Genomic DNA, 14,018 nt, shown 5'->3' with positions numbered 1-14,018 from the left:
GCTGAACACGACGGTCTCCACAGTGTAGCAGAAGGAATGCCAAAGAAATGACTGTTTACACCCTCATAATGTTTCCAGGGGAAAAACACATTCAGTGTTGTGCTTCAGCTTGGGATGCCAGGGACACATTTTTTACCCTTACAGCCTCAGCTGTGGGATAAAGATGCTCGAGCTACTGCCAGGAGCCATCAAACTCTAAACTCCTCAGGAAGTACTCAAGAGTTCCAATCAAAATGTCTACATGTCCCCATGAGGCTGGGGCTTTAGCATGGCAAAAGAATGGACCCCAGTAATAGGACGATGGGTGACACTATAGTGAAGGGACTGGAAAAGAGGCTTAGTATTGGGGCCGGGGGAGGAAGGGCTCCGGTTAAATCAATATGCAAGGATTCCTCCTTTCTTTCTGGATGCTGACACCACGTAGGATGCACAGCGGGGGGTGGGGGTTGGGCGGCAACAATGTACACCCTCCCCCACCCCGTGCCTCTTGACAGCCACCAGCCACTCCCAAGAGTCTTTGCTGGTGGAGGTGTCTAGGGTAGGAAAGAGAGGAAGTATGTTCTCTTAACAGTGGGGAAGGAGAAAGAGCTCTGGGAGTGCTTCAGGTAACTTGTTTTTATGTCTAGAATCAGGCCCTCAGAACCTGAAAATTGTCAACCTCATGTGTCTTTATAGTTGACTTTCGAGAGAAGAAAGAAGTGGTTCTCACAAGGCCGCACAGCCTGTGGAATTTTTTCTTTTGCCAGTTTGTTTCTAATCAGCCCTACCTTCTACCTCATGAGCTCAGAATGCTTCCCATTCACCTGATACTTAACAAGGCAAACGAAAAGATCTTATTAAACACAGTTCTTCATGAATGAAAGCATCTGTTTTCCGAGTCTGAAACAATGTGTGTCCTTTTGGGGGGGGGGGTTTACTGACTCAAAACAGAAACTTACCATCTGTTCTCCACTTAAGCATATTCACAGAGAGCTCAAAATGCTATTAAAGTTGTGAGTAAGCAACTTCCAGATCTGAAAAAGGCGGCTTCCTCCTCCCAAGCAAGCCACTGGGTGGGACCAGGACTCTCTGGAAACAGCAGGGAAGGAAGGGGAGCTGCCAGACAGAATTTTCTGCCTGCTTCCTTCTGATTGCCACTTCTGGGGACAAGTCTCACTAGATGATGGCCACAGGTCTGGCCCTTCAGAAGATTGCTACGCAGGTGTGGGGACTGAAGTGAGGCTCGTGGGGCTCTTCTCTGCTCAAGGAAGCTTCGTCCACAGAGCGTTTTCTGACAGGTTCCTTGTCCACAGCAGGCCTCAGGGAAAACACCAATTGCAAACCAAACAAAACTGAAAAGCCTAGACTCTCTGTTTGTGTTCTTTTGGAGGACTACAACTTCTACCTTTGATTTCTGTGAAAAGATGTTTGTGTTGGAGAATGCAAATCAGTATGTTTGGCTTGCTTTTAAATAATTTAAAAGGCTGAGATGATATCTACATACCGGCTGAAAATTCCAAAAGAGCCAGGGACTGTAAACCATGCCCGTACATCCGGCACATTGAAGCAGAGGAAGTCCCTGAAGGAAAAACTCCACTTCTCCACTAATAAAGTGACCCGCACAGTTTCACAATGGGTTGGAGGAGTAAGTTTAAAGTCCTGCATCAACATGGGTGGTCAGGGGTTAGGAAATGGCTTTCTGATCCAAAATTCAGAATGCCTAAAGCGTAAGGACTCCAGAGTCGTACTATCTACTGGGGAGAACTTAGAGCCTAGTGTTAACAAGTTATCTCTGCCACCCCACAAGAAGGCCCCCGAACCCCACTGTTTGCTGCTAAATAGACATTTGGCCAAAGCAAGGAGGGAGAAGGGCTACTGTGAAATTTGGGATTCATCTGTTCATAGAAAAAAAATTTTTGAATACCCATTGTATGTATCTGAGAGATGATTATTGTACTATGTATTAAGTACATGTTGAATTAAATGGGCTGGTCTATGAATCATGACATTGACCACATAATCCAACATGGACAACTGAAGTCAGCCAGTTATCAAAGGACAAATGTTGTCTGATTCCACTTATATAAGGAACCCAGAGTCGTCCAATTCATAGGGACAGAAAGTAGAATGGACTGTGGAGAGGAGACCATGGGAAATTACAGTTTAATGGGTACAGAGTTGCAGTTGAAGAAAACGAAAAAGTTCTGGAGATGGATGGTGGTGATGGCTACACAACAGGAAGGTATTTCCTGCCACAGAAATGTACACTTCAAATGGTCAAAATGGTAAATTTTATGATGTATATTTTACCGCAATAAAGAAGAAACAGCACATAAAATTTTATAGAACCATGAGGGACAGGACAGATCATCTGGCCACATGCCTTACCACCCCTGAGTTCCTTTTTTCCAAACTGGAAGACCATCTCTATCCTCCACCCTCACCAAAATGACGCTCAAGTTCTTGTTCAAATGCTACTCCTCCTTGTCAGGGTTACTGTACTTCATGGACCCATAGATACGTGGGTAATATGAAGCAAGTTAGATGTATCTATCTGGGGTTAAGTAGAGAGGCTAGAACCAGAGACCTGAATTCAGAAGTTGTCGCCCTAGGGGCGCGTGGGTGGCTCAGTCGGTCAGGCATCCAGCTCATGATTTCAGCTCAGGTCATGAACTCAGGGTTGTGGGACTGAGTCCCACATGGGGCCTGCACTCAGCATGGGGTCTGCAGGAGATTCTCTCCCTCTGCCCGTGCCCCCTTTCAAATCAATCAATCTTAAAAAAAGAAAGAAGCTGTCACAACAGAGTGGATGAGATGGACCACGACAAATATGCAGAATGAAAGGAATACACATAGTAGGGCATTCGAAAAGCAAATGTCTGCGAAACTGAATCTAACAGGGGGCTCCTTAGAGCTGTGTTATTTCAAGCTTAAGGCTGTATTTGTTTTGAGGAAAAAAAAAACACTGTAAGGAGGAGAACATTTTTCCCTCTTCAATTTCCTTTAAGTTTTATAAGAAAACTCCAAAACACAATTTTTAACTAAGGAACATTCCAGAAACATTCACCATAGGCTGGGAATAAACACACACAAAAGTCTCAGGAAAAACAGTGAGAAGGCCACAAAACTGGACTCTGTTCTGGAATATTTTACTTCTATCATTTTTTTTTTTTTTTTTTGGGTATCAAGGTGGTGGTGGGGGAGGGGCATAGTTCCTTAACATAAACAGAAATCTAAAGGCGATTTTCAGCAGCAAATAAAGGCATGATTCAAATTCTAGTCAATGCCTGAGTGAGCTTCATTTTAAGATTTACATCGAACTAGAAAAATATTTAAAGATTATAAAAGATTTTTCCAATATTATGAGATCAGAAGGGAAGGGTTTGCTTATTTTAGCACTCTTCATAAAGACCAACTTTGTCTCTCAAGAAAATCTGCAGTGAACTAAAATTAAAGGAAAATACTGTGGTTATACTGATGTTTGTCTGGTTTTTACTCTTGTTTTTAAAAATGAAGTTATACAGTGAGCTCAGTCAAAATGAATACCTTGTACATTTCTGCATGTTTCAAGGAAATCACTACAACTGCATACAGTTTCAGAGAGCATATAATTTTCTCTCAAATGCAGTAACTTTTCCTCCAGCTTACAGTGCGGTCTTGGTTATGTATAATATCCTGTGTAAAGACAACCTGAGAAAAACCCTTATCCTACTGTACCCAATTAACCTGACTCACAAAATCCCCCATGTCTTCTGAAATGGAAGGATGCGCCACAATAAACCCTAAGTCGATTGATAATGCAGGCCCCTGATGGTACTTAGAGGATGTAGCCTTGAGTTATATTGACTGCATTAAACAGAACCCTGTTCCATCTGATGTGATTTTAGTTTAAAGAAAAGCAAGCCTACAGACTCTCACTGTTTTAAAATAAATGGAAAATAAAGAAGTCGGTCAATTTAAGTTGGTCACTTAAATAAATATTACAAGGTTATAAAATCATAGGCTATTTCTGTGTGTATATATGCACAGAGACAGATAATACACATGCATTTATTTACTCTATCTAATGTGAATAAATTCAGGATATGAATAATCAGTATCAGCCGGCTGTGGATTTCTACAATTCTATCAAGAAGTGACATGTTTTTTCAAAGTAGACTTTAATTAATGATGGTAAAGGGGATAAAAATTATTCAGTTTAATCCTTTAAGAAGACATCATGGATAATGGCCCTGATTCATTCACTAGTCTGAAAACATTCTATAATCAAGATTTGGGCATGACAATCTGTTTCTTTAAATATTAAGTAGTCATTGGGTGACTGGTACATGTACACTGTGAAGGGAATTTTTAAAAAACTTTTTAAAGTTCTAGGAATAAATAATACAAACAGAGCTATAATTCATTTTCCATAAGAGTACTGAGTCTGATTCAACAAAGGCTATAAGCAACCAATGAAAACAGTCAAAACCATGTTGGTACCCATTTTCAATATAATATAGAATAACCCATTAGGAATAGGGCTTATTTAATATTTTAAGTCAGTCACCAAAGGGAGCTTATCTGTTGTTACAAGTGCCTAAGAATAGCAAACCTTTAGGTTTGCTCTAGAGTAGGTCTGGAATCACCAGAGTCCAATCCAGAAAGAGTAAACCAGACATGCTCTAGAGTAGATCAGGAATCACCAGGATTCAATCCAGAAAGAGTAAACCAGAATCTGTAAACAACACACAACAACAACAACAGATTCTTGAGGCTGCCTCAAACCAAGTGTGCTATGGGAATCAGGAGGGAGACCTGAATATATTGAGACTGAGTGACCTTTCAGGATTTCTTAAAAAGAATCTGACCTGCTAAGTAAGTTTTGTAGGTAAGAATTCACAAGCAAAATATGCCACGAAGAATCCAATAATTGTGTGTACGATTAGAGAGAGTAAAGGCTAACACTGAGAAGTGAATTGAATGGTACCATCTCCTCTTGGAACCGCCACCGCCCTCCCCTCCAAATAAGAAAAGTGACTACATGCTTATTTGTGCTGTCTGTACGTTGTACATACGTAATCACAAAATCTGCACTCTGTTAGTGCAATGTGGGATTGTGTGCTCCTTAAAGGCAGGACTGAGTTATTCATTTTTTAAAAAGATTTATTATCAGTGAGAAGAAGGGAAGGAAGGGGTGGAGAGAGAATCAGCAAGCAGACTCCTGCTGGGCGTGGAGCCAGACGCAGGGCTTGATGGATTGAAACCAAGAGCCCGAGGCTCGGCTGACTGAGCCACCCAGGTTCTTCATTTTTCTATCTCCAGCACCTAATGCCGTGTATGACACATAGTGACAGCCTGTTTAAGGATTTCTTCTACTATGCATTCATTCCACATTCATCTAATTCATGTAATACTAGAATAAACAGGCTTTGTAAAAAGGCAGTGAAATTTTTGATTTCTAAACAAGTAATAACTAATATAGCTAGATTATTCTAGGGTTTATTCGGTCAGCAGAATAAAAAAAGATAGCATTAATTCTTATTCAGGCCAGTAGCCTGATGAATTATAAATACACTCTTTTTGACCCAGAGATAGGTGAACATAAAACTAACCAACCAGGACGCCTGGGTGGCTCAGTTGGTTAAGCTGCTGCCTTCGGATCAGGTCGTGATCCCAGCATCCTGGGATCGAGTCCCACATCGGGCTCCTTGCTCCGCGGGGAGCCTGCTTCTCCTCTGCCTCTGCTCCCACTCTGCCTGCCTGTGCTCTCTCTCTCTCTCTGGCAAATAAATAAATAAAATCTTAAAAAAAAAAAAAACAACTAACCAACCAACCAACCAACTAACCAACCAACCAGACTCCTCTGCCCTGCCCCGTAAACCCTGAAAAGCAAAGAACTAAATAATACTGCCTTCCTCTGAAAAATTAAAATATGGGGATACAAATTTTTAATTTTAAAGTAATTGTATCTCTACCCAAAGCTAGATTTTTCGATTTATTCTTCACATTTCAATAGACACAAATCCTGACCTTTTTTTTTTTTTAGATTTTATTTATTTATTTGAGACAGTGAGAGAGAACACTAGCAGGGGGTGTAGCAGAGGGAGAGGGAGCAGCAGACCCCCCACTGAGCAGGGAGCCTGACACGGGTACTCAATCCCAGGACTGTGGGATCATGACCTGAGCCAAAGGCAGATGCTTAACCGACTGAGCCACCCAGGCGCCCCCAGATCCTGACCTCTAACTCTGGAACCCAAGAATTCTTGGGTTTTACTAACCAGAGTATTGTGTTATGCCATCACATCTCCACCTGCCGTGACCTCAGGTGTCTGCTAATTCCATGATCCTGGAAACTAAAATTCCAACTTCTGTTGCGGGGGGGGAGAACAGAGAGTATTCCATTTGACTCTACTTCAACAGATATTTATCATGGACTTACGATGTGCCATGTCCTGTGCTAAGTGATGTAAAAACCAAGCCTTGTTGAGCTAAATTCCCTGCCATCGAGGAGCTCATAATCTGGAGGGAGAGAAAGATGTGTATATAACCACCATAGCTCAACGGAGTAAGTGACATACTTCTATATTCCATCAATTCTAGGTTGAGACAGACTGGACCACTGAGAATTATGTGTCAAAGCCCAGGGGGAAAGCTCTTTCCTGACAAAGGATACGTCTCAAGGACCAGCTGCATTTCTGCTCCCCCGTCAACCCGGAGTTCAGGTGTGGAGTAACGGCGCAGCCGAGTGCTGGGATGCATTCAGGATACAGCTGCTAAATCTAAAAACAGTCTATTTGGCACTATAAATGGAGCTGGACTCTGCCTGGAGGCCAAAGATTGCCAAATCCTAATTTAAGACATTGCCTTTCAAAAAAATAGAATTAAAAAAAAAAGGAAGAAAAACTTCTAATGAAAATACCTTATGACTTAAATAATATAACACACACATTACCTTTAAATATGATCCGTAGTATTTGGTTACATATGAGCTGTCACACTGACTCAAAACAGTTATTTCTTGCTGAATGTCTTCAATTTCATCTTCGGCTTCCTCGAGGTCTATGATTTTAATAGCAACCACTTGCTGGGTACGGTTATCAATTCCTTTGAAAACTTCTCCAAAGGAGCCTTTCCCAATGCGTTCTAATTTTGTGAAGAGTTCCTCTGGATCAGCTATGTTATTCTAGGGGCGGGGGGGTGGCGGGGAGAGAAAGAAAGAAAGAACACAAATGTTTTGCATCAAGTTTTTTTTACATGAAAGGAAAATAAATCACATAAGACAATAACACATTTTTAAAAGCATACAAACTCCCCTGACTCTCCGCATGTGCTTTGTTAGAGCAATTACAATCCCAAACAGCCAGCTAGTCCATATTCTACAGGGTCACCCACGCTAACTGGGCTTAGCTGATCCTGTTACCACAAACAGTCCCTTGTAACAAATGCTGTCTCTGCTGCCTGCCAAAGGGCCAGGTACTTTTTACTGTGACAACGGCCTTAGCAACATTTTTTTTCTAAATACACGTCCTTAGGCAAGGGAAACAGAAACAAAAATAAACTATTGGGACTACAACATAAAAAAGCTTTTGCACATGGAAAGAAACCACCAACCAAGGGACAAAGGAACTACTGAACAGAAGAGATCTGTCAATGATATGCCTAAGATAAGCGGTTAATACTGAAATTACATTAAAACACGTATACAGGCCAACACCAAGAAAGAACAAATAATCTGATTAAAAATGGGCAAAGGACCTGAGTAGACCTTTTTCTAAGATTTATTTATGAGAGAGAGAGAGAGAGCGTGCACGGATACACATACACGCAAACAGGTAGGGAGGGAGAGAGAGAGAATTTCAAGCAGACTCCCCACTGAGCTCGGGGGCCCAATGCCGGCTCTGATCCCAGGACCCTGAGATGTTGACCTGAGCTGAAATCAAGAGTCTGATATGCTTAACCCACTGAGCCACCCAGGTGACCCCTGAATAGACATTTTTCTTTTTTTTCCCAAAGATTTAATTAATTAATTTATTTGACAGAGAGACCACAAATAGGCAGAGAGGCAGGCAGAGAGAGAGGAGGAAGCAGGCTCCCCACTGAGCAGAGAGCCCCATGCGGGACATTTTTCTAAAGGCATCCCGATGGCCAACAGACCCGTGCAAAGATGCTCAACACATCACTAATCATCAGGGAAATGCAAATCAAAACTGTGATGAGGTATCACCTCACACCTGTCAGAATGGCTGACCCAAAAAATAACAAGTGTTGGCGAGGATGTGGAGAAAAAGGAACTCTTGTGCACTGTTGGTGGGAATGTAAATTGGTGTAGCTACTGTGGAAAACAGTATGGAGGGTCCTCAAAAAGTTTAAAAAAATAGAAGTATCATATGATCTAGTAATTCCACTACTGGTTAATTACCAAAGAAGATGAAAACACTAATTCTAACAGATATAGGCACCCCTCTGTCTATTGCAGAATTACTTACAATTGCCAAAATATGGAAGCAGCCCAAGTGTTCACTGATAGATGAATGGACAAGGAAGATGTTATATACGATAGAATATTACACAGCCATAAAGAAACAGCCAGATCTTGCCATTTGTGACGACATGGATGAAACTAGAGGGTATACTGCTAGGTGATATAAGCCAGACAGAGAAAGACAAATACCGTATGATTTCCTTTATATGTGGGACCTAAATAAAACAAAACAAAAAACAGACCCTTAAATACAGAGAACAAACGGATGGCTGCCAGGGAAGAAGGGGTTTGGGGGCAGGGGAAAGAGATATAAAGGGGATTAAGAGGTACAAACTTCCAGTTATAAAAGAAATCAGTCACAGAGAGGAAAAGTCCAGCACAGGGAAGAGAGTCAACAATCCTACAGTAACACTGTTTGGTGACAGATGGCGACTCTACTTACTGTGGTGAGCACTCAGTGATGAATGAATCATTATGTTGTAAGCCTGAAACTACTATAACATCGTATGTGAATTATATACTCCCATAAAAGGGGGGCAGGTACTTTTTAGAATAAAGCAGCTGACTAGACAAGAGTTTGTACATTAATGCAAGGGTAGGGATGGTGACACAATGGCTAACTTGAGCCGGAAGCACGTGAATTGCTTAAAATTCTAACATTCTGCCAGCAGAACATTACTGTTTCACTCTCCTCTTTTCCAGCTCTGACATCCTAGTCACCCCACCTGTACTCCTGAACCACCATGTAATCACGGAATGCAAAAGACTCAAGAATCTCGGAGTCTTTTTTCTTAGCTTGGGATCCTATCTGTATGACATTGAAGTGCACTTGGAAATGGTAACAGGCTGAGCTCCCACAACTCATCTTGCAGCAGAAATCCAGAGTAAGTTAACATTTTGCTACAATAAAAATCTGGAATGAAGCATAGTTTTTTAGGTGAACCAATGCTTTGGATATTCAAAAATTCACTGTCCCTTCCTGATTCAGAAATATCCTGTGTCTTCCACAATTCAGAATTCAAATGTTCCTCTCGCGAGACGGTATTTATATCCTTACCTAAAACTCATACAGCTGAACTGAAGACTCAGTCCTTTCTTAAAACTCCTATAGCTGAATACGTACTGCTGATCAAGAAGAAACACAGGATTTCCAAACCTCCCCCAAAAGGCACGTTATTAATTTGTACTTAAATGCTTCAAAATACAGAAGGATGCTGCTAGCTAGGTGTGGTAAGCTGTATATCCAGTCTGTCCATTGGACCGACATTTATCTGTTCACTTACTACAATTTCACCTGATCAACAATTTCAGGAGACAACTATAGAGTTAGTGTGGTCCCTTAGATTTTCTGTTACTAGACAAGATCATCGAAGTTTATTTTTGTCTCTCATCAAGTTGCTTGTAGCCTTGGCAGCATCAAGAAGTAGTCTCCTTGATACTGCGAGCTACTTGTTATCCCCGCCCATCTCCAGTACCCACATAGAACAAATGTATGTTGAGCTTCCCATACGGGCTTTTAAAAATAATTTAGGGGGTGCCTGGGTTGCTCGGTGGGTTAAAGCCTCTGCCTTCGGCTCAGTCTCCTGGGATTGAGCCCCACATCGGGTTCTCTGCTCAGCATAGAGCCTGCTTCCGATCTCTGTCTGTCAAATAAATAAATAAAATCTTAAAAAAAAATAATTTATATTTCCAGTAGGCTGCAAATGTGTTTTTACTACTTACATTTTATTATATACCTTCTCTAACACTTTAGTACCATCATTACTGATTTCCTTGGTGTTCTCTTAGCAAGACACTATACTTTGCTGTGATTAATATCACATAGTAGCAAAACCACCAGTTACCTCTTCATACTTTTGGTGATGGTTCTTGTCTTTCCAGTATCTTGTGGCAAAAATACTCACCAAGGTCGGTGACAGATTCACCTCTCTGTAAGTTGCTAAATACAGTGGATTTGGAAAAATAAAAGGAACAAATCTTTCCATTTTTCTGATATAATCACAAAACAAATCTGAAAGTTGTAAGCATACCACTGATTAAAAACTACATAGTATGCACTCTCTGATAACACATTCTGGACTAGGAAGTGTATTCGTTTACTTTGTAACAAGATTCTTTGTTGTTGTAAGCAACAAAGATTAAATCCTAATCTCCTTAATTCAAGTTTTAAAAGGATTTCACTGAAACAATCCACCCCTGGGAGAACACAGCTGTTCTATAATAAAATGGGTTCCAGAGAGTATGTAAACAAAGATTTAAACATCAAGTCACATTTTGCAATTTAAACAAGCTCTGAAGTGAATCCTCACTCAGGGATAGTTTCGGATTTTAAATCAAGGAATACCAAATTGGAGAAAGGAAAAGAGAAAGCTTTTACACAAAGCTTGCACTTTCTACTCCTTTATCTTGAGATGAAAACTTGTCACACAGAACCCCAGTATCTAGAGTGGGGGGAGATCATGAAAACAATTTTTCCCGAGTAGAACCTCACCTCTTTGACTTCAGAAGGCTAGGGGTCCCTGCCCTGCTTATCAAGTCCTGAATCTTGGCTAGATAATGCCAAAGTTCCATCTCTTCCTCTTCTATCTCACTAGCTTCTTAAGCCAAAGTATACCAAATCTTTATTAGGACAGGTATTCTTCCTGTTTCTTTTTTTTTTTTTTTTTTTTTTTTTTTTTTTTTGGTGCAAGGGCAAAATCGAGCAAATACATGGTAAGCATCTCAAACAATGCAGTAGGATAAAAGCTGTATGAAGAAATGGAACTGCCCACTTGTTCACATCATTCTTCTTCAGAGTCTCTAAGAAAACCAAGTCGGCTCCCTCTGCATCCCAATCAAATTTTAAGAACATTAAAATATTAGAGAATATTAAGCATTTCCAAAGAATATTAAAATCTCCTAATCTTCCCACCTCTACTGCAAAATTCCAGTTTACTTCTAGATCCGTATTTGCATTGCCTTCTCAAAGCCATGGCACAGGACGCAGCTCTCAGGTCAGTAGCAGCAAACAGGAGGACTGGCTACGTTAACTCATGGTTTTTACAACTAATGGTAGACAATTTGTATATGACCCCACGGAAACCGGTCTTTTCACATGGGAACCTCACAGGTCCACCTCAGGATTTTCAGTGAATTGTGCTTGGATCTGAACTCTTCGGCTCTAAGTACAGTGTTACATATTTAAGTCTTAGAAGTTGTCATTACTACTAAAACAGTAACTAAGGACAGCAACAAGCTTTCAGTATGGAAATACTCAGTATCTCTAAAAGGGACATCTTAACCGTGGAAAGTCAGGGGCAGATGCAAGGTTTCTTGCACACTTTAATCACACAATAAGAGGGCTGGAAAGATTCTTAAGGGTTCTCTAAGGGCTCTCCAGTCCTGGCTACACAGTAGAGCTGGCAGTGTAACTTTTAAAATGCAGATACCTAGGCCTCATCCCCAAAGTACTGATTTGGGAATCTCTGAGCTTAGAGCCCAGCAGTAAGTTCTTGTTTTAAAGTACTCTGAACTGCTTCCTATGCAGTCATTCTGGCACAAGACTTGACATCGGCATTGCGAACTACCGAGCAGACATCTGAAATTTCTATCCTTGATTATAGGGAACTCATCACCCCTATTTTTCCCAGACAAACCTCTGGCTCTCTTCTAACTGTGCACACTGAAGGTGGACAACTTAAGAGATAAAAAGTAAACCAAAGGGACTTTGGTATTTATATATATACTTAGCTGTATTTAAAAAATTTAGTCTGTAATAATTCTAATGACACATCTCTAAAATTAATGTCGAACCTCAAATAAGGCTAGAAAAGTAATATTTACCAAAACACAAAATGTATCCTGTACTTTTTTGGGTTTTTTTTGGGTAATTACTTCAGTTTATTCCTTTACTACCTGGAGGCCAGGGCCCCAGGAAGTGCCAAAAAACTGAGGCAGGATAGACCAAAGTGCAACCTCCCTTACTCTTGGTGTGTATATCTTTGAACGCTTAAAAAAAAAAAAACACAGTATGGTCTATGTAATAATAGGGTACATAACAGGTTCAGATCTAATTGATGACCGTTTTGAGTTAATAGTCAACTCTGGCAAAGAGTAAAAGTTTAGCTAGTAGAAAATGGGTACAAATTGTGGAGGGGGTGGAGGGAAGGATAATGGTTTCCTTGACCCTCTTAAGGTCCCTGGCTGGGTCTGAAAATTAAACTCACAAAGATGGATTCACAGAAGAAAAGCATACATATTGATTTAATATAAGTTTTACAAGATACTGGATCCTCCATAAGGAAATGAAGACTCAAAGAAATGGTTAAACTGGTGGGTCCTTTTAAAAAGAATAAATAATTTATTTATTTGGGAGAGAGAGAAAGAGAGAGCAAGAGGGCATGAGCAGGAGAGGAGCAGAGGGCAGAGGGACAACCAGACCCCAAGCTGAATATGGAGCCCAACATGGGGCTCGATCCCATGACCCTAAGATCATGACCTGAGCCAAAACCTAGAGTTGGATGCTGAACGGAATGAGGCACCCAGGCGCCCCTAAACTGGTGTGTTTTAAAGCTAGGTTTGACAAAAGAGCAAAAAAATGTGGAAACGGGCAAAGAGTATGAACTAAATGTAGCAAACTGGGGAAACGTAGCAAGGCCTGTTTGTTCAGACTCTTCCTGGCATCCCTTTGTCCTTGGAGATATGGATGCTCCTTTCTTCCAAGTACTATGAGAACACCTCCCACATGAGGGTCTTAAGACCCACTTCAGGGGAGAGGGGCAGGGGGGAATGAAGGAGGAGAGTCAGTCAGAGTAACCTTCCTGCTTCTATTTCCTCAAACACCTTCACCTTAAAATATTCAATATGCCAAGGTGCTATATTTTGGGGTAGCATATCCTGAACCCCATCAGGGGCATTAAGAATAACTGAATCTGGAGAAACAAGAAAACTGTGGACAGAATTAGAATTAACCTTGAGGTTTTAACAGAATGGAGACCTGGAGAGCCAAAGGTGCAGTAAAAAAACCCCCAAAGGTGCGGTAAAAAACCCAAAGGTACAAAATCTAGTTTCTTTGAATCTGAGGTAGTCAAAGTAAAACCTCTAGTCTGCAGCTGAGAGTAAAAATGTAACAGATTTAGGGAAGAGAAGGTAGATTTCTCGGAGAATTTGACCAGGAAGGGTAGAGCTCAAGTGAAGAACCTTCAAGAACTAAGAACCCAGCTGAGCAAAGCTGACCTCAACATAGGTTTTGCACTTGCCTCCCTACCTTAATAAAAGCCATATTATGGATGCTCTTGGTTATATGATACTTTCTGCACTTTATAAAGACTGATCTGTGTAGAGGCCTACCAGTGACTCACGGATGAAGACAGGTATACGGGAAATAATGAGCAAAGAATGTGCTTAGAAAAGAAGACCTCTTACTCTCTTCAAAGTCTCAAGTGCAACACCATGAGTGACCTGCAGTGAACTCAGGAAGCCTGGACAGTCACAGAGGGTAACTAAAAACTGTAGCCTAACAATATACTAACGACTCGAATCTACCCATTGAAATTGCTCAGGTTAGTTCTCCCAAGCTAGAGAGGAAACGCTTTTC

The 14,018-nt window shown here is 41.0% G+C and overlaps 1 protein-coding gene across 2 annotated transcripts in view; it reads right to left on the bottom strand.

The window, feature by feature from the left end:
- The window catches only part of STK26 (serine/threonine kinase 26), a 54,524-nt gene that overhangs the window by 16,035 nt on the left and 24,471 nt on the right, over positions 1 to 14,018 (bottom strand). For both annotated transcript variants that reach the window (XR_004282480.1, XM_032330297.1), the window contains exon 3: positions 6,914 to 7,144. Coding sequence is in view for 1 of the 2 variants with exons in the window: in XM_032330297.1 (XP_032186188.1) it covers positions 6,914 to 7,144 (231 nt within the window). In the remaining variant the exon portion in view is untranslated. The remainder of the gene's footprint in view (positions 1 to 6,913; positions 7,145 to 14,018) is intronic.

The sequence above is a fragment of the Mustela erminea genome, chromosome X (assembly GCF_009829155.1).
Source record: "Mustela erminea isolate mMusErm1 chromosome X, mMusErm1.Pri, whole genome shotgun sequence".
Taxonomy (NCBI): domain Eukaryota; kingdom Metazoa; phylum Chordata; class Mammalia; order Carnivora; family Mustelidae; genus Mustela; species Mustela erminea.
Note: the sequence above shows the minus strand (reverse complement) of the source record. Positions and strands in the feature narration are given on the sequence as shown.